The 18,495-nt window shown below is 33.6% G+C and overlaps 1 protein-coding gene across 6 annotated transcripts in view; it reads left to right on the plus strand.

Moving 5' to 3' along the window:
* Positions 1-15,902, plus strand: part of CCDC88A (coiled-coil domain containing 88A) — a 121,697-nt gene extending 105,795 nt beyond the window's left edge. The window contains exons 26-33 of one of the 6 annotated variants that reach the window (XM_064572497.1): positions 3,214-3,297; positions 4,280-4,483; positions 5,168-5,239; positions 6,215-6,295; positions 8,263-8,531; positions 8,716-9,178; positions 12,760-12,859; positions 13,428-15,902. In XM_064572497.1, coding sequence (XP_064428567.1) covers positions 3,214-3,297; positions 4,280-4,483; positions 5,168-5,239; positions 6,215-6,295; positions 8,263-8,531; positions 8,716-9,178; positions 12,760-12,824 — 1,238 coding nt within the window. In that variant the 3' untranslated portion in view covers positions 12,825-12,859; positions 13,428-15,902. Of the gene's footprint in view, positions 1-3,213; positions 3,298-4,279; positions 4,484-5,167; positions 5,240-6,214; positions 6,296-8,262; positions 8,532-8,715; positions 12,652-12,759; positions 12,860-13,189; positions 13,368-13,427 lie in introns of those variants that run through there. The other 5 variants (XM_064572498.1, XM_064572499.1, XM_064572493.1 and 2 more) reach the window with 5 other exon arrangements.
* Positions 15,903-18,495: the final 2,593 nt, after the last annotated feature.

Raw genomic sequence — 18,495 nt, forward strand, 5'->3', positions numbered from 1 at the left:
TGCAGTACTGCATAACCACATGATTTTCTGTATTATGTGTTTAGAAGAATACCAAACACAGAGATACCATCATTTAGCCAGGGAGGAAAAACACTGTCCAAAGAGCATTGAGATAAGAGCCAGAGTATCCCTGCCACTTGCTAGTTGTATTAATACGGGTACACCTTTCTTTCACCTTTGTGTCATACTGCACAGGGTGATTATGAAGAGTAGGTGAGAAATGTTTATGTGCTCATCTTGATAATTTTTTGTAACTAAATAGAATAATAAGGCATTTTTATAATGGGGTTTTATTCATATACTTTGGTGTCAAATTGGAGCAAAGTTACATTGGTGAGAAGCAAAGAAAAATAGATGTGAATTCGAAGAGAATGTTATTCAATGATTTAGAAGTAACTGAAGGTTGTAAAAATTGTTGAGGGATTGCTTGGTAAAGGATCGATTAAAATTGATATAAGCTTGTTTATAAAATTGTGATTTAATTTTTTAAATTACAAATATAGCAGTATCACATCATAACATGCCCTATACAACTCATAATATTTTTATTTCATTACTAGTGTGCTTAACTAAACAAGAGCAAAGTAAAAGCCTAAAGAAGTATATTTTAAGAGAAAGAGAAAAGAATGCAGTGCTAGGCCCTTTGAAGATGTCCCACAAGTTGACTGCTAACAATATTCTTAGAGAATATGTAAACAAGATACTTTGAATCCACTCATACTATCACCAGAGTCACTAAATTAAAAAATATGTATTTGTGTGTGTGTGTGTGTGTATATATATATATGTATATCTATATGAAATAGTTCTATATAATTTCACTGCTATTCTTTTGAAATAAATAGGCAAAAACAGCTACTACTTCCCCCAGGGATAGACTCTCCTTCTGGCAACTCTCAAAACACTCAAAAAACTATAGTGTTTTGGCCTCAGGGGAATTATCTCTGAAAAGACAGTATTTTAGGGTGTAGATGAGGCATTCATTATAGCTTATATTTCAGAATACAACTATAGCACCCTAAAAACTAGAATCCATAAGTATTCATGCATACATACATACTTGTGTATGTGTATTAGTCTCAAGAAAGTGTTTAAATTCTGTATCCCCACACAAGATTACCATTACCTGGGTTTTTTGCTATCTAGTCTTATCAGTCAAATCTACATGAAATTTCTGAGTATTCTTGTAGAGAAATCATCAGGTTTATCTTAAAAAGATGCCAGATAATTCAATTTTATGTTACCTTTAGAGGTAAAATATCTGACATCATATTAAATGAGAAATGGTAATAGGTCTACTTAGTTTTTTTCCAATTAAAGGAAGATATTTCATAAGGGATTGATTTCTTTCTTCTTTTTTCTTTTTTCTTTTTTTTTAAGTAAGCTCTACACCCAGCATGGGGCTTGAACTCACAACTCTGAGATCAAGAGTCGCATGCTCTACCGACTGGGCCAGTCAGGCCCCCTAAAGAAAGATTTCAATTCAGATATGATAAAGTAACACAAGAAAGGCACAACAGTCTTTGTTGAGGTCAACTTGTCTGTTTTTAATATAAAGCTAACATTCTTTCACACTCCCGGCTGGAACATCCAGAATAAGGATCAGAAGGCAGTAATATTCTCCTTTCCTGTAGTTCTTCAGTTTTAGAATTTTTTAAATAAACAAAAACCCAGCAATGCTAATGTTCCCTGAATTTCAGTATGTTGGAAAAAGAATATTGTGTATCTACAAACTAGTTGACATAGAAGGATCACATTCCACCACTGGCAAATTTAATCCTTTTATCCTGTCTGTCAGTAAAGCAGTCTTTGGAAAACAGTTGAAACAGAAGTATCTAAACAAGACAACATGTGCATGCTGCAACCACTCAGCTTTGTTTTAGCCAAATGTCCATTTTTACATTGCTTTCAGTTCATTTCTTTTTAATCATTAAAAACAGCTGTGTTTACCAAGCCAGAAAAGAAATAGGTCAAATTAAAAGCCTAAATGAATCATGACTGTACCTAATAGCAGTCAAATAAGTTAAAAAGCTGTATGTCCATTGCATTCTTCTTAATGGAGAAAAACTTTGATTATTTACAAGATGATGGCAAACTTTAAGAAGGAGTATCGTCATTAAGGCTATATACAATATGCTGTTAAGTCTTTATTCACATCATCTCCCTAACTCCTAAATTGCAGTTCCAAAAAGGTATAACAGTTTTCTGTATTTGAATCTTATTAAAATATAACTCAAGAATGTTAGTGACTCTAGTGAGCATTTTAATTTTTATGCTAATGACACTTACTATAATTCTAAGTCTAATTTTCATTTACAGAATTTTTCTGCACAGTGCTACCTTTGTTTTTCTTAATAAACTCACCCAAAAAGCCCTTCAAAATACCTAAAAATGTTATAAATATGTATTTCTCTGTTGTTTTTGCTTACATTAGGGTGCCTCTTATCTTTTAGCCTGAACAGAGCTTAGTGCTAGCTTTTCTCTTTTCCCTATCCAACCTTTTGCAAAATGAAATTAATGTAATTGCTCATGTCATTTTTTGAAAGACTTTGCTCAGAAGAATAAATATTTTCATGGTGCTGTTAAATAATGCACCAGAATTCAAATTAACCCCCCAAAATAATTCCCTATTTCCTTTGTTAAAGTTTAAGAAAATAAAGTTTTTAAAAAGTTTCTTTAGATTGTTTTAAACATTCCCTGGGCACCCACGTTTTTGTTGATATATATTACTAGAATACTCCTGTAAAATGTTCATTTTCCTAAGTAACTTTTTTCCAAGATGAAGTCTTTTTATTTAAAAGGTTAAAATAGAGGATTGAAAAGCCTTGTACATTTTCATCATGGATGCTGTGGCCCACTAATAGCCCTAATTTTAAAGGTATACCTTTATAACTTAACTAGGAAAATCGTTCCTTCAGTAAGTACTTTAATCAGTTCCTGTATTTGTAGGACTTTAGCCAATCCAAGCTTTCAAAGTATATGTTCCTCATCATTGTCTTCAGTGCTTTCCAAGTATTTTAAAGTGTCAAAGTACATATTTCATATTTCATTATCACTCAGCAGCATGAGAATAATAGCTTTAGTATAGCATACATAGCTGAAACTCAGACATTCATTTCTGTCCTTAATTTCAACATTTAACTCCCATCTGTTCTTCTCCCTTTTTTCTTTCATTTTTCTGTTTCTGTTTTTCCTCATGCTCTGACATTAAAGTGGTTGCACTGAAAAGACTGCCCTTTTTGAGGAACAGACCGAAGGATAAAGACAAAATGAAGGCCTGCTACCGTCGTTCCATGTGTAAGACTTTATGACAGTTCAGCTTCTTTCAAATGACTACACTGGCTTCCATTACTAATTTTTCACTAACCTTTCTCTGGACTGTGCCAATCTTCTTATTTTGCAAAGTGCAGTCTTCCTCTAATTCAAGGAGCTGGAAGAATTTTTTTTTCAAAACTGGCACTGAAGTCGCATTATATGTTCACTGATACATATACATGCATATATGTTTAGTCATATGTGTAATATACTTATAAATTTCCAGTGCCTTCTAAAAGTTGGCAGAAAAAAAAACCTAATTTTCTATGCCATAGAGAATTTTTTCCCAAATAAATTTACTTAAAATATAACAAAACCTTTAGCATTAGGAATTTATTTTCTTAATGAACTAAATTAAACAAACAAATAAATAAAATGGCCTGTAACCCTTGAAAACGTTTGTCATTCTTTATATATTAATACTCTTTTTTTTAAGTGGTATGGGTAATTACATAATCAAATTAAATGTCACTTTGGATATCATCTCTTTCAGGTTTTTATTGAATGGTATACTTATTTGATACATAAAATGAATGATTTCTTCAGTAACCTGCTCTGACCAAGGACTCTTTGTCATTTTCAATAATGATGCTGTATAAGAACTGCTCTCCATCTTACCTTTATTCATTCCATTTCTGTCATCACAAAACCACATTATGAAGGCTTCTAATTATATTGCACATCACTGCGCAAAAGCATGGCAGTTGTACAGAGTAAAATTCCTTTTCCTATCTTTAAAGGGGGTGGAGGTGGGATAAAAATATTTACTGAAATTTATCAGCCTTTGGCCTACTCATTTCATTCAGCTGAATGCATGTCATAATTCTAATGACCTTGTGGTTATAGTCTTTGATGTTCATTTGCATTAATCCATAAACAAAAACCAGATCATTTATAATACAAGATAGAAATAAGAGCAGATACATTAACCATGCTGATTCATTTGCTTTCATTTGCATCCCAGCCATGAATGACCTGGTGCAGTCCATGGTCCTAGCAGGAGGACAGTGGACAGGTAGTACTGAGAATTTGGAGGTTCCTGATGATATTTCAACGGGTAAAAGGAGAAAAGAATTGGGAGCTATGGCCTTCTCTACTACAGCCATCAACTTTTCAACTGTCAACTCTTCTACAGGCTTCAGATCCAAGCAGTTGGTTAATAATAAAGGTATAGGCTGTCTGCTCTTTGCACTGTGGTGTAACTGTTGACAACAGGAATTTTAATTTGACTTTTCCATGTGTATTTTTTGACAGCAACAACCTGAAATAAATTACTAAAACAGTCTGGATTCGATTTAAGAGAATTTTCAAATCATTTCAGAAATTTAAAACATCATACAAATAATTAAAATCTTTCCTAGGCCTTTCATAATAAACAGCTGATGAACTAACAAGAAAAGGAAAAGTAAGCCAAGTAAAGAGTGAGAAAGGGAAAAAGTGATGATAGAAGCTTAAAAAAAAAAACAACTAAAAACAATATAACTTCAACCAGAGAGAACCATGTAGAACAACCCTGGCTCTTGCTTTGCTTTGCAGGGTCCTTGGGGAGATTGTTCCACTGCTTCTGGTGTTAAGCGAGTCAACTCTCATCACAGCTATTCTGTTTCTTATTCCTAGTTCGAGTTTCTGGTTAAGTCTATTCTGTTTCTTATTCCTAGTTCCAGTTTCTGGTTAAGTCTATTCTGTTTCTTATTCCTAGTTCCAGTTTCTGGTTAAGTCTATGAAATATGTTAAATCAAGATGTGTTACATGTGATTGAAAAAGAATATCCATATCTGCATAAATGAAATTTTAAAATGGGTTTTTTTTTTGTTTAAAAATATTTTTATATCCATTTTGCTATTTTATGTAGATACTACATCCTTTGAAGACATAAGTCCACAAGGTATTAGTGATGATTCTAGTACGGGATCAAGAGTTCATGGTAAGATATGAACTTTATTTAGAGAGTACATATTCCATACAGAATGGGAATGCTGAGGCTCTGGCATTGATTTGGTGAATGTGGCATTGCCAGCAAGCATGTTTTCTCTAACCTGCATCTCATAACTACTTCTGCCATTTCTTCAAACCTAATACTCCCTTTTGCCCCTTTTAAGGTTATTGCTTCATCCTAAGTAGTCTCTCTCTTGGTCAAGGTCATTTATAAAGTATGCCTGCACAATGCTCAAAGGTAATTTTGTTGCCATTTTGGTATAAGGTTAAAGTTATGAGAAACATATTTTACCATTGGTTTAAAAAATATTTAGTTCGATAAAGGATGAACTCTGAGAAACACATTTTCTGCAGTGGTGAGCATTTTAGATTTTTAAGTTTCTGGAGAGATCTGCAAAACCGTATCTTGCCAAACTAAAATATTAATAATAAATGGATAGTATGTTGAGGGAATTTCATACATAAGCAGGATTTTAAGAAACAGGGTAGGGTCATGTTAACTGCAATTGTTTCCCTTGTACGGTTAGGAATGCAGGACATTAACTGTGCAGATGCTCATGTTCCTCCTGTTTGTGGCATCTGCAGTGTGCAGGGTTCCTTGTCTGATCTGTTGTAAGTGACCTAATCACTAGCACTTTTTTTTCTTTTTCTTTTTGGCATGTCACTCGACTCAGCCAAAACAGTTCTGGTATCCATCTAGAAATCATTTCCAAATCTAAATATGCACTTTATTTCCTTTTCTTTGGATCTCAATTAGTGTTTCAGAAGTGTCTTATTCTAAAGTGTCTAACTGAACTATCAGGAAATGCTTTTGCTCTCTAATCTGTAAGATTCAACTCTGGGCATGCTCAGTCTGTGAAAGTATGCATGATCATTTCCTCAAAGCATTCTGTGCTCAGAATGTAAAAGTTCAATGTCATTAGCTAGAAGTTTTATCACACTGTCTCCTGATTTTTTCATTTAGCTTCAAGACCAGCCAGCCTTGATAGTGGCAGAACATCCACTAGCAATAGTAATAATAATGCTTCACTCCATGAAGTCAAAGGTATGCTGTAGGTAAATTTATTAATATTGTCCATCCATTTCCAGATTTTATAATCAGAAGATTGATGAAGTTTCTGGGGTAAAGTATAAAATCCAAATCATCTATGTTTGGAACATAGTTCCTTGGAACATTTTATACTTCTTACATTGTAATACAGTGTATACAATGTGTATAAATGTAAAAACAGGAGCAGTTACTTTGGTTGCCATTTTTCATCTTCACAGATAAAATATTTTTATGTAATTTTTAACTTCAAAAATATCTGTAGGTCCTTATTTTTCTTACGTTTTGTCTTTGTCATGAAAATGGGTTGTCCTTAATTTTCTCATGAGGCATGTGCATTGAACTCCCATTACAGAAGTGTTTTAGAAATACTTTTAGCTTAAGTTATTGACGAAATAAGGGGAAATAATTTTTTAAATTTAAGAAGACAGTTATGTTTGTGTATAACAGACAAATGGATGCACACAGCTTATATAAAGAATTACTTCAGCATTTTTTCTTAATTTTTTAATATGCATTCTAAGGTAAGGTTTTTATGTAAATGTCTAGAGGCCTTGACTAGTACTTTTTCCCTTAAAGGTTTACTGCCTACTTGGATTCTGGAATTGTTTAATAGATTATAAAAGTTGGTGAAAATAGTTATTCTCTCAAGTCCAGAATTGTCAAATTATAAAATTTGTTCTGTTGCTTTTTGTATTATAAAATCATTTTGTCTCAATTGTAATTTTGTCATTAATGCTATGACTCTGTTGCAGTGGTATGAAAAATCTGATCTCAAGAAGGGATTATTTTTTTATTTTTATAATCATGTTCTTATATCCAGTAGAAAAGTTTAGTCTGAAAATATGAAGTATTTCTTTCCTGATTTGAAAATTTAAGAAAATCTTTTTATAAAATGTTATATAACTTGAGCCAGATTCTTCATGACCCACTTTACTCTCTCTGATTAGGAAACCATGGAAAGTTGTATTTTCCATCTTGATACTATCTCTATACAGTTTGGTATCAATTGGAATCCACATAAGGAATAGCATTAAACATTAGGGAGCTTTTATCCAGAACTAGTAATGTGCATTCTGTACAGTTGCTCAAACTCAGTTGAGTCTTTTAAGGCTATATATGGGGCGCCTGGGTGGCTCAGTCGTTGGGCGTCTGCCTTCGGCTCAGGTCATGATCCCAGGGTCCTGGGATCGAGCCCCGCATCGGGCTCCCTGCTCCGCGGGGAGCCTGCCTCTACCTCTCCCACTCTCCCTGCTTGTGTTCCCTCTCTCCCTGTCTCTCTCTGTCAAATAAATAAATAAAATCTTTAAAAAAAAATTAATGCTATATAGCCACATGCCAACAGTGGAAAGCAGGAACAATCAGATGACGCAGACATTAAAGAAGAAAATATACAACATACTTGATTTTGTATTTTTACTAGAACTTGCTAAGTATGTCATATCTCCATTGATTTTCCTTTATATGCCTGCTATTTAAATTTTAAGAAAATTTCTTTAAGTTTATTCACTCAGGATGAACAGAGAAACCTTCAAGTAAGGAATGAAGATTTCATAGAGAGGCAAAGAATTAGAATTTTTAACTTCTGAATTTGTATTCTGGTTTTAACATTCTGAAATAATTTAAAATTCATATAATCATATTTTGTTCTAAATTGTGAGGTGTTTTACAGTTACTTGAACCTGAATTTTAAAAGATGTATCATTTACTTATTTGTAGTTTGGCTCTGAGTGTAGTGGAGAAAGCAAGTATTTGCCCTTGTAGAACTCAAAATATTTTTGTCAAAATGAGACTAGGATAGACAATGTTAGACTGATGAAAGATGAACACAGTTTACTAAGCATTTCTAAATAAAGCTTGAAAGTTAGTTTAGCTATTCATAAGAATCCAGTCAACAAATGTTATTACTTAGTTTTAGTCTCATTTCTGTTACCGAACTCTTAACACACCATTTACTCCAAAAGCAGGTGCAGTTAATATCCAAAGCAGGCCACAGAGCCACAGCAGTGGAGAATTTAGCCTGCTTCATGATCATGAGACTTGGTCCAGCAGTGGTAGCAGTCCAATTCAGTATTTGAAAAGACAGACCAGATCAAGTCCAATGCTCCAGCACAAAATGCCTGATTCGTTAGAGAGTCGAGCACATCACAAGATCAAAACTGGTTCCCCTGGAAGTGAAGTTGTTACTCTACAACAGTTTTTGGAAGAAAGCAACAAGCTTACCTCAATACAGGTTAGTTTTACCTGGTAGGACCTTAATTTAGATCGACACTGCAAGTTAAATTTCTGTGACTGAACTATAGAGCTTCTTTTTAAGTTAAGGGGTGCTTAGCAGTTTTATATCATACAATCTAATATATCAGGAAAGTAAAAGCTTGGCTGCATTCACTAATCTGTTGTGGTATCTTTTTTAACAGATAAAGTCCTCAAGTCAAGAGAATCTTTTAGATGAAGTAATGAAAAGTTTGTCTGTTTCTTCTGACTTTCTGGGAAAAAACAAACCAGTTAGCTGTGGTCTGGCCAGGTCAGTAAGTGGAAAAACCCCAGGAGACTTCTACGATAGACGGACAAGTAAGCCTGAACAATTTGTGAGACCCAGTCCTCGAAAGACTGAAGATGCCTACTTCATTAGCTCTCCAGGAAAACCTACACTAGGCGCTCAAAGAAAGATAAAATTAGTAAAAGAAACTTCTCTGTCACGACAATCAAAAGATAGTAATCCTTATGCCACTTTACCTCGTGCAAGCAGTGTGATCTCTACTGCCGAAGGAACTACTCGAAGGACAAGCATCCATGATTTTTTGACCAAGGACAGTAGACTACCTATGTCAGTTGATTCACCACCAGCTACTGCTGATAGCAGCATCACTGCAACATCTAGTGAGTACCTTTTACACCAGTGGTCCTCTTATACACTTCACAGTCCAACCCATGCTGTAGGATCTCATGCGCAAAATGATTTAGCTACACATAAATCCAAGTCTCTGTATGCCCAGGCTAGAAAGTCAAGAACAGAAAAGTCACATTTTCTAAACCAAACTTTTGCCATTATTAATATGTCTAATGATGCATTTGGAATATCAGCTGAAGATAGTGGAGAGTCATTTACTGTGGCTCATCCATCTCAGCCATTTTTATCCCTGAATACAAAACTAGTTAGTAACATAAGTGGGTTACCTCCCAGGCCAATCACAAGAGTAACTGACCAGGCTTCTGCCTCTTTAGATAAAGCTGCAAAGAAAGATAACGAACAGTTTTCTGATAATCAGAACCCTAGTAACAGTAACCCACAGTCTTCTGCAGATAGCAATAATCTTATCACTCCTGCATGCTTCCATCCTGATGACACAGAAGCTGCATTGTTGGTTTCTGAGGATAATCAGACTGTTTGGTATGAATATGGTTGTGTTTGATCAAAACTGCACAATATAATACTGATGTTACTTGATATGCACTGTGCTTCTCTAATCTGATTTGAAAAGCTGCTGTTGAAAAGTATAGTTTGGCTAGGCTTATATTTTTATTTTTAAATTGTGGCATAGTATTCACTTGTACATGATGGCATGTGTATAAATATGAATGTGTAACCATACCAAAGCCTGCATGAAATATTAATTGCATTGTACATTTTCTGCATGACTTTAAAAACCTTAACAATACATGCTCCTCTTTCACATTTCTTGTCACCTGATATAAGATTGTTACTTTGATACCTGGAAGCATATTAAAATAGTTGCATGCTGTAATTACCAAGAAGGCATTACCAAGTCATATTTACTTTGTTGCTCCCAAAAAAGAATGCTCATTTTCTCCCTCCCTCCTTTTTTGCTCCCCTTCCCTCCCTCTCCTTGTCCTTCACTCTTCACTCCTTTCCTCCCCCAGAATGTGCACTTCCTGTTGTACATGTACAGTGTTAAGGAAACTATGTAAAAAGATGTCATTTTCTTTTGCCATTTAACTATGTCTTCTGTCCTGTTTTATTTTCAAGGAAATAGTAACTCCATTAACACTTCCTGTAGCAAATATTAACTATTGCCCATATTTATAAAACTGTTCAGATTTAAAACATTGTTAATACTCATAAATTTATAATAACTCATAATTCTTTAAAAACCCCACCAGATTTACGTTACTAGGAGCATTTGTATTAATTCTGTTTCTTCGCTTTTCTTCATCTGATAAATGTAAGAACTCAAGGACCATCTTTCCTTTAAGATGACTTTTTTACTTGGAATCAGTTAATACATTAGTTTTGCCAGTTCTTTTTTTATATAGAGTCAAAGAGTAACAAATCAAATCATACTCAATGTGTTGGAAATTTGCATTTTTCTGTTCAAAAGTAGTAAGTTTACAAAGTAGTGAAGACTGTTGCTTCTATAATCTATTTATTAAATTTTATGTGTTTGTCCTTAAAACAGCTTTTTAAATGAGTATACTGTGCTAAAATAAAATTAACATTAGAATTTAAATGAACAAGTGTGTTTTTAGTGGAACAAATTTTAGGACTACAAATTAATACAAACTTTTAGCTAAAAAAATAACCATATAAGATAAAGAGAATATTTTCTAACTCTAACTGCAGTGTCATAAACTTTAAAATTATCTTACTGTGGTTATAGCACTTTTAAAGCAGAATCAGCTAAACTTGAATTTCTAATTCCCAGAATTAAAAAAAAAAAAAGAAATGAAATGAAACAAAGCCATAACCCTGATTCACTTACTTCTGGAGGAATAGATCTTAGCTCTTTTTCTGGAATGTTTTTGCCATTTTGACTCAGCCTAAATATTACTGCTAATAACTCAGCCTGGCATCTGGAAAGGAATGCTTTGAAATGTAACTTGCTAAATGGGGAGGAAATCACTATTTTATACATGTTGTTACATTAAATTATTATTCTTATTAATTGGACCAAAGGAAATAGAATCCATAGAGAATCTTTGCTTAACAAAATTTCTATCCTTTAAATTAAGCCATTCTCTGGTACTTAAACAAGATCGTTGTGGGGGCTAGGCCCTCTCCATTTTTATCTTTGTGCTTCTTTTCTCACAGCCAGCTATTACTAAAAACGGTTCTATTGCAGATAATCACATAAGCATAAATTTTCTGAAAATTTTCATATTTTTTAGTACCACCTAATATATTTTGTCCATGAATACATCTACCTATTTTATTGTCTCTTGTTTCACTGTCAGCCCTAACTTTAAAAATGTTTTTTGGCTTCTCTTCTTTTTTTATAACCTAATAATAAAACTTAATGGTAAATATAAGTGAGATTAGATGGGGGCCACATATGATTAAAATGTAATAATTAGTGTTACTTCTTTTCCACTTTGAGTCAAGAATTATTTTATAACCATTTCAACTCTTTAGATATTACAAATCTGGCCATACACTTTAAATTTAAAATATTAAATTTATTTATGCAAAATATATTGAGAAATCATGTCCTATTATGTTAAAACTGTGTGGTTATTTTACAAAATTAGACTTACAGGAAAACAGTATTTCCAATACAAATGGCTATAGTTTATAGTATAACATGTTTTCACAAGGAATATATACACTGTGCATGTAAGACAGATCCATACCATGTCCATGTGTCTTGAGGATTGTCTGTGAGAATACAGGCTAGACTTCCTCCATAGACTATCACCAGCTCTGGAGTCATAAAATTTTCTCAAAATACCAGTTTCTTCTTACATTTCTTCATAACACTTGGGATCAAATTTTTAGCATGGGAAAAACCTTAGAAATCATCTACAGCCAGTGCTTCCCAAACTTAAAAAATCAAAACATCTACTTGCTAAACAAGTCTTACAAAGATGCACCGGTATTTTATTTTTGTTACTGTTTTTAAAGATAAAATTAACCAACTCTGACTCAATTGAGCAGCTGCACTTTTTTCCTCTAAGACATCTCTATAAATATCCTACGATTTCATAAAGGAATATTTGGAAAACTATTTGGAGATTCAGTACTCTGATTTTAGATGAAACTGAGTAGCATTCACATTCCTGCCCTGGGTTTCTAGAAATCATACCCTCATTATTTGTGTGACATTGTAAACTGACATTGTTAGGCATTGGGTCCCCTTTGACCAAAGCAGTTTTAGCTTTAACAGTGAAAGCAGGCATAATTTTTCTCCGTAAATAAAACAAATATTTCATTGTGGATGTTTCTGTGGCTGCATGCAAGATTATTTTGTACTTTAAAACTGTGACCGTTTAGTAAATAAACATAGTAAACCTATCTGATGCTACTAAAAGGACATAAGTATATTATTTCTGGCTTTTAAAATACAACAGTCTTTAAGTAATAAGATATCTATCAGATTAATAACTTTCCCAGTTAGATTCTTTCTCCTTGCCCTACTCAACAAGAGCTCGTTAGTTTCTTAACTTCATGAATTATATTATGCTTAACCTTTGATTAAATAACATGAAATGCTTTTCTCCTGCAGATGTGGACAAAGTACAAGAAAGCAGAAATTCAAAAAGCAGGTCTAGGGAGCAACAAAGCTCCTAATTCTATTACCCACTACATGACATGTGGGCCAAGTGGTGAGTTTCTTGCTTAAAATGTAAATGAGATTAGTCTCATTTATACAAACTAACCGAGTTACTTATAAGAACAAGTGCACATTGCATTAACAGATGTAAATATTGCTTGCTTATTCATGACTTTCTGTCTTACTTATTAGTCAAGCAAGATTTATTGATTGCTATAAGTTTTTGCCTGTCAGTGCAGGAAACAAACCTTTAAATATTATTTTTCTTTTTTTCTTAATTTAAACTTAATTTTTTTTTTGAGAGGGAGAACTTAATTTTACTTGTGAATTATGTTCTAGGAATTCCTTTTTTAATCTGAAGTCTTTTTCTTTTTTTTGGTAGGAATACAACTTTCCCACAATGTTTTTGATAATTGAGAACAAACAAATTAAATACCTTTTGTATGAAGAGCCACTCAAAGAAAAATTGTCTCTGACTTTCTGTCACTTTCTCGTTCCTATAGAAGAAATATCTGGTGCATGTTGTTCTTATAGTGGCTACTCTGTATTTTATCTCTCTCTCTTATCTTCAAGCTTTTCTTATATTTTCTTTCTTCTTTCTACCTTCCAACTAAATACAGAGAGAAAAGTGTCCTTCAGTTTCTCAGTGTGAAGCCTTTATTTCTGAAGTAACAAGACACCCAACTATAGGAATCATTTTAAAAATTTTTAAGGAGACTTTAAACAATCCTTCGTGACTAGAGCAGGCAAGAAATACAAAACCTTCATTCCTTCCTTGAATCAAGGAGCACTACTGGAGTCAACTGCCAAAATTTTTAGAAGGTTTTAGGACTTACTATACATTGTATTGATAAGATCTACTGAATAAAGGATGTTCTCTCACTAAGGACCAAGTGTTATAAGATTCCAAGAAGTACTCCAAGAACAATCTACTTCTTTCGTCATTTGTTTATGAATTTATCCATGTTTGCTTAATGCTTCTGCTAAGTATTAGCCAAAATCTAGCCATTTATATTTAGTTGTGTAAATCTAAATTAAATGCTGTAGTATGTTGTGGAATGTACTATATATCATGATACAGAGAACATTGTTTTGGCATGTCAGACCTTACTTGGTTAGCAGACTGCATGTGTTGGTATCCTTTCTTTTTTTTTAACCAATTATTTTGATGCACTGCAAAAGAAATTCAGTTTATGAAGATAAATCTGAAAAATAGCTATAAAAAATTTACAGTAACATTAATCTTTCCGTATTCCCCTTTAAGCAACACTAAGCATTCACACCTGGATCCAAGGTAATTAAAAAGAGTGTTTTTCTGAAACTTTTTTAGTAAGGTGGTTTTCCAGCAAATTGCATTCCCAAGATAATGCTGTTGTGTTTTAAATTCATTTCCCTTCTTTAGTATTGGGTTATGTATGTGTTTGTTTTTTTAACACGAGAGCTGACTGTTGCTTAAGAAGTTTTCTTATGGCAAAAAAAAAAATGTAAATAATTTACTATGATCTGCATTTTGCCAGGAACTCATTTATTTTTAAGGTTATGACATATTAATAAGAACTTTTCTGTTTTTGTCCTTTATAATATTACATTAAAGTTGGTAACTGTTATTGGTACTTTTGAAATATTTGTATGCATTTGTTACCTTAAACATCTGAAAGAAGCACAAAAAAAGTAGATTTAGTTAACCCAGGGAAACATCAGTTTTTTTGTAGCTCCAATTTTATATCACAGTTTTATTTTCTTATGAAATCAAAAAATGCATTGATACTTATTAATGCAAATTCATTATTTAACATAAATATCGGAATAATCTTAAAGGTCTGAAATGAGAAAGATAATGACTTTTTTATTTTAACAGTATACTTCTTAGGCTCTCATTACCAGCTCTAAAAATCTTTTTGGAATAATTCCATATTCATAGTGTGTGGTTTAGGAACTATGTGTTTCATCACTAACCTAGTAGCCATGAGACTGTGTGTGTCTCTCCCTGCCTCCCTTCCCTCTCTCTCTCCCATCCCCCTTCCCTCTCTCTCTCTCTGTCTCCCTCTCCCTTTCTCTTTCCGGTAGGCCAGTTAGCAGTATTGTGTTCATAGTCTACTTTCAGAAAGACTTAATGAAAAGAAAGACAGCATGTATAGTTGACCAGAAATTAAAAAGGAATTTAGAGAACTTGGACTTAACGTAACTTAATGCCACCATTAACTTAGGTTTTGCCGCCAAATAATGCTGTAAAATTAAATCACTTTTAAACTCTTGGATGAAAGGTGCTATGTAAATGTAAATACAAAGGATTCTTACTCAAATACAACTATTGCACAACAGACATATTTAAAACTTATTCTCTAGATTTTGAAACATCTCTCTCCATCGTGACTCCCTAGATTCAAGTATCAAATTGATAATGGGCATCATGGCAGTCTAGAGATACTTGCATGTAAAAAATGTAAATTCATTTTTAGGTGGATAAATTGAAAGTAAATATAGAAGTTATGTTTTAGCCAAATACAGTAAGTGGGTAACTTAGATTTATATTAACTAGCATCTAATTTGCACAACTAGGACACATCCCAGGACAATTACTGAAAGTTGGAATTTAATGAGTAGGAAGTGGCCCAGTGAGGGTGAATCATACCACAGCTTGACCTCTCCAGAACACTAATGTCCTAAAATAGAGAACCTATTGACTTAAGCAGCACATTATTGCTTCACATAGAACATGCTTAGGGGCAGCCTATATAGTACTGAGTCTAAGGAGGCTGACCCTGAGAAAGTGCAGTTAGAGACAAAGGGGAAACACTTAAGACCATGAAAGTAGGAATATTCTCAATTATATTCATCACGTTTTTCATACCATTTCAAGAAAGGACTAGATAATAACCTCATGAATATTTTACTTTCTCCAAAAGATTCAGAAGCAAACTTAGTAGGAAGTCACTCCTTTCCCTTAGATAAACTGCTTCTGCCAAACAAAATAGTATGGCTACCTAGAAACTTACTGGGGCCACTTTCCTGACTGGGGTCTGCCATGCTTTTATCTGGCTGTGTTCTAAATCAACACCTAGCCCTCCCCACCCCCACCCCAGGAAACTGAAGAATTAATATACAGGGTAATAGCTTCCGCAAAGAGCTCCAATAAAGTGCTTCAGATCTGGCCATGTGGAAAGGTTTGGTCCACGTTTTTGAACTGGTGGTTACCAAAGAGTTCATGTAACAGGTTTGTATGTAGCACCTTTCATGCAAGGCATGGTAAGAGCCTATTAAAAAAATCACTGTGCATATTACAGAACTACAGCCACCTCACAAATGAAGTATTACAGCCTGCACTGTCTTAACAGTTTATGTCAGGAAGTGAAAAAGATACTGTACCAAATCTGGAATTACAATGAGGAGTAATAATGTATGCTACATGACTTTGTATTTTAAGTTACTTTTACAAGAAAATTGAATTTTTGTGTTTTTCTTTTCTGCTATACTTTGTCCTGAGATGTATTTTTTCTTTAAGCCTTGAATGAGTAATACAAAAGGAGCCCATTTTGTGATATAAACCTTGATGTACATGTTGAGATATTTGGACAATGAAAATGCCTTAAAAGGAATGCTTATGGATAAAGTTGCACTTATAACACCCTTTAACAAAACCTGATTTTAAATTGTCTTTTTCTTTTCTACTAAGGGTTCTCTTTCAATGTTTGCCATTGTACTTATAATTGTTATTAAATACCAAATCAAATAATATAAAAGCTGTAACATTTCCTTTAAAAATAATGGTACTGAGGGATCTGGAGTTGAATGGCAGTGATTATTACTTGGTAATACCTATTACCAGTCACAGGAAGCCAGTTCGTAACAAACCGTCATTGGTTTGATTTGTTTTTAAAAACATTTCATTATTTTTCATTTTAGTTTTTAACTTTATTACTCCTAAAAAATTAAGTTGGTTTAACATTCACTTCAACTGATTGATATAAAAATAAAACAAAGAGGTGATTTTTATAACAAGTGGTTAATAATCATTTAAAAATTGTAACAGGGCGCCTGGGTGGCTCAGTTGGTTAAGCGACTGCCTTCGGCTCAGGTCATGATCCTGGAGTCCCGGGATCGAGTCCCGCATCGGGCTCCCTGCTCAGCGGGGAGTCTGCTTCTCCCTCTGACCCTCCCCCCTCTCATGCTCTCTCTATCTCATTCTCTCTCTCAAATAAATAAATAAAATCTTTAAAAATAAATAAGTAAATAAATAAAAATTGTAACATATAATTTAGCTAAATATTATCTTTCCTTTCCCTTTGCTCTGGAAAACCTTTTTTCAGACCTAACCCATAACCTTGTTTAGATGATTCTTTCTAAATCTTTCAGGGATGAGTATTGGTTTGGGAAAAGAATGGAATCTTACCAGTTCTGTCAATCCCCACATAGTTTAAATACAATAATATATTGCACAAAGCAGTGTCTTTCATTTTCATTTATAGACTTTGGAGAGGCAGAATGTTAGAGGAGGCAACCAGTTGTGTATTCTGGGGCAGGTTAGTCTTTCTGAGCCTGTTTTCATTATAAGATGGGAAGGGCACTGTCCCCTGTCCTCAGTCTTTGATTCTATTCATTAAACCTTCATTTTATGTGCAAAGCAACCTAAAATTTCCTCTTAGAGATGTAGTAAACAGGCAAAAAGTAACATGGCACCTTAGAATAAGTTATCATTTATGGACAATATTTAACTCCACAACTCTTAAATTCATTCTTTATAGAAATTCTGCCGTGAGTAGACTTGTAGCTTCTAATCCTATATATCAAAAAATAACGTTTTTACTCTTATTTTGCCTTTTAGTGACAAATTGGTTACACTATCACTACCAGATGGAAGTTACTTTTGAGTGACCAAACTCAGTAAAATATGGTTACCTCACAACTATCCCATTTGCTTGTAAGAGAATTTTCATGATGAGATCTCTAGACTATTTCTGTAGTATAGTCTACCTGAGACCTTCAACTAATGAAGGTTTTGTTTTAAGCGAAAAAGTATGTTACTCCACAATTTTGAACTAGCTTCTATAGAACTGACAATATATATTCCTGAGTTCTTACACTGTTTCAGATGCCATAATTGAAGGGCGGGGGTAAGTAAAATTTAATACAGCCTCAGGGCAGAAAAAATTTTTTCCAAGTATGGTCACATTTCTAACCTCTCAAAAAGATTAAGCAAATCTTTCCTTAATCCTCATTCCCCAAAGATAACCACCATCAACAATTTAATATATTCCTATATTGCTTTTTATTTTTTCCCTTTATGTACAATATATGTATAATTTTATATATGCTGTTTTTGCAACTTGCTTTTTTCAAGTAAACACCCTAAAGAAGATGTAAGATAGTTAATCTTAACTAGCCTTAGTTTTGTTGTTAATCTACTCTTAATTGTTGAAGGCATTCCTGTAATGAGTAGTGCTCATGGGGGATGGGAGGTGGACTCTCTGAACTGACTAAAACTACCTCAATGTATCTTTTTAAAAGCAGCTGCTTTTTATAGGGCACCTGGCCGGCTCAGTCAGTAGAGCATGTGACTCTGGATCTCAAGGTTATAAATTTGAGCCCTACCTTGGGTGTAGAGATTAAAGTAAAAAATAATTAAAAAAAAAGCAACTCCTTTTAGATGAAACGTTCCTCCTAAAATGATTTAATCACCAGACCAAGGTG

The sequence above is a fragment of the Mirounga angustirostris genome, unplaced genomic scaffold (assembly GCF_029215605.1).
Source record: "Mirounga angustirostris isolate CCGP_5_RB_7025 unplaced genomic scaffold, mMirAng1.0.hap1 SCAF_10, whole genome shotgun sequence".
In the NCBI taxonomy this organism is placed as follows: domain Eukaryota; kingdom Metazoa; phylum Chordata; class Mammalia; order Carnivora; family Phocidae; genus Mirounga; species Mirounga angustirostris.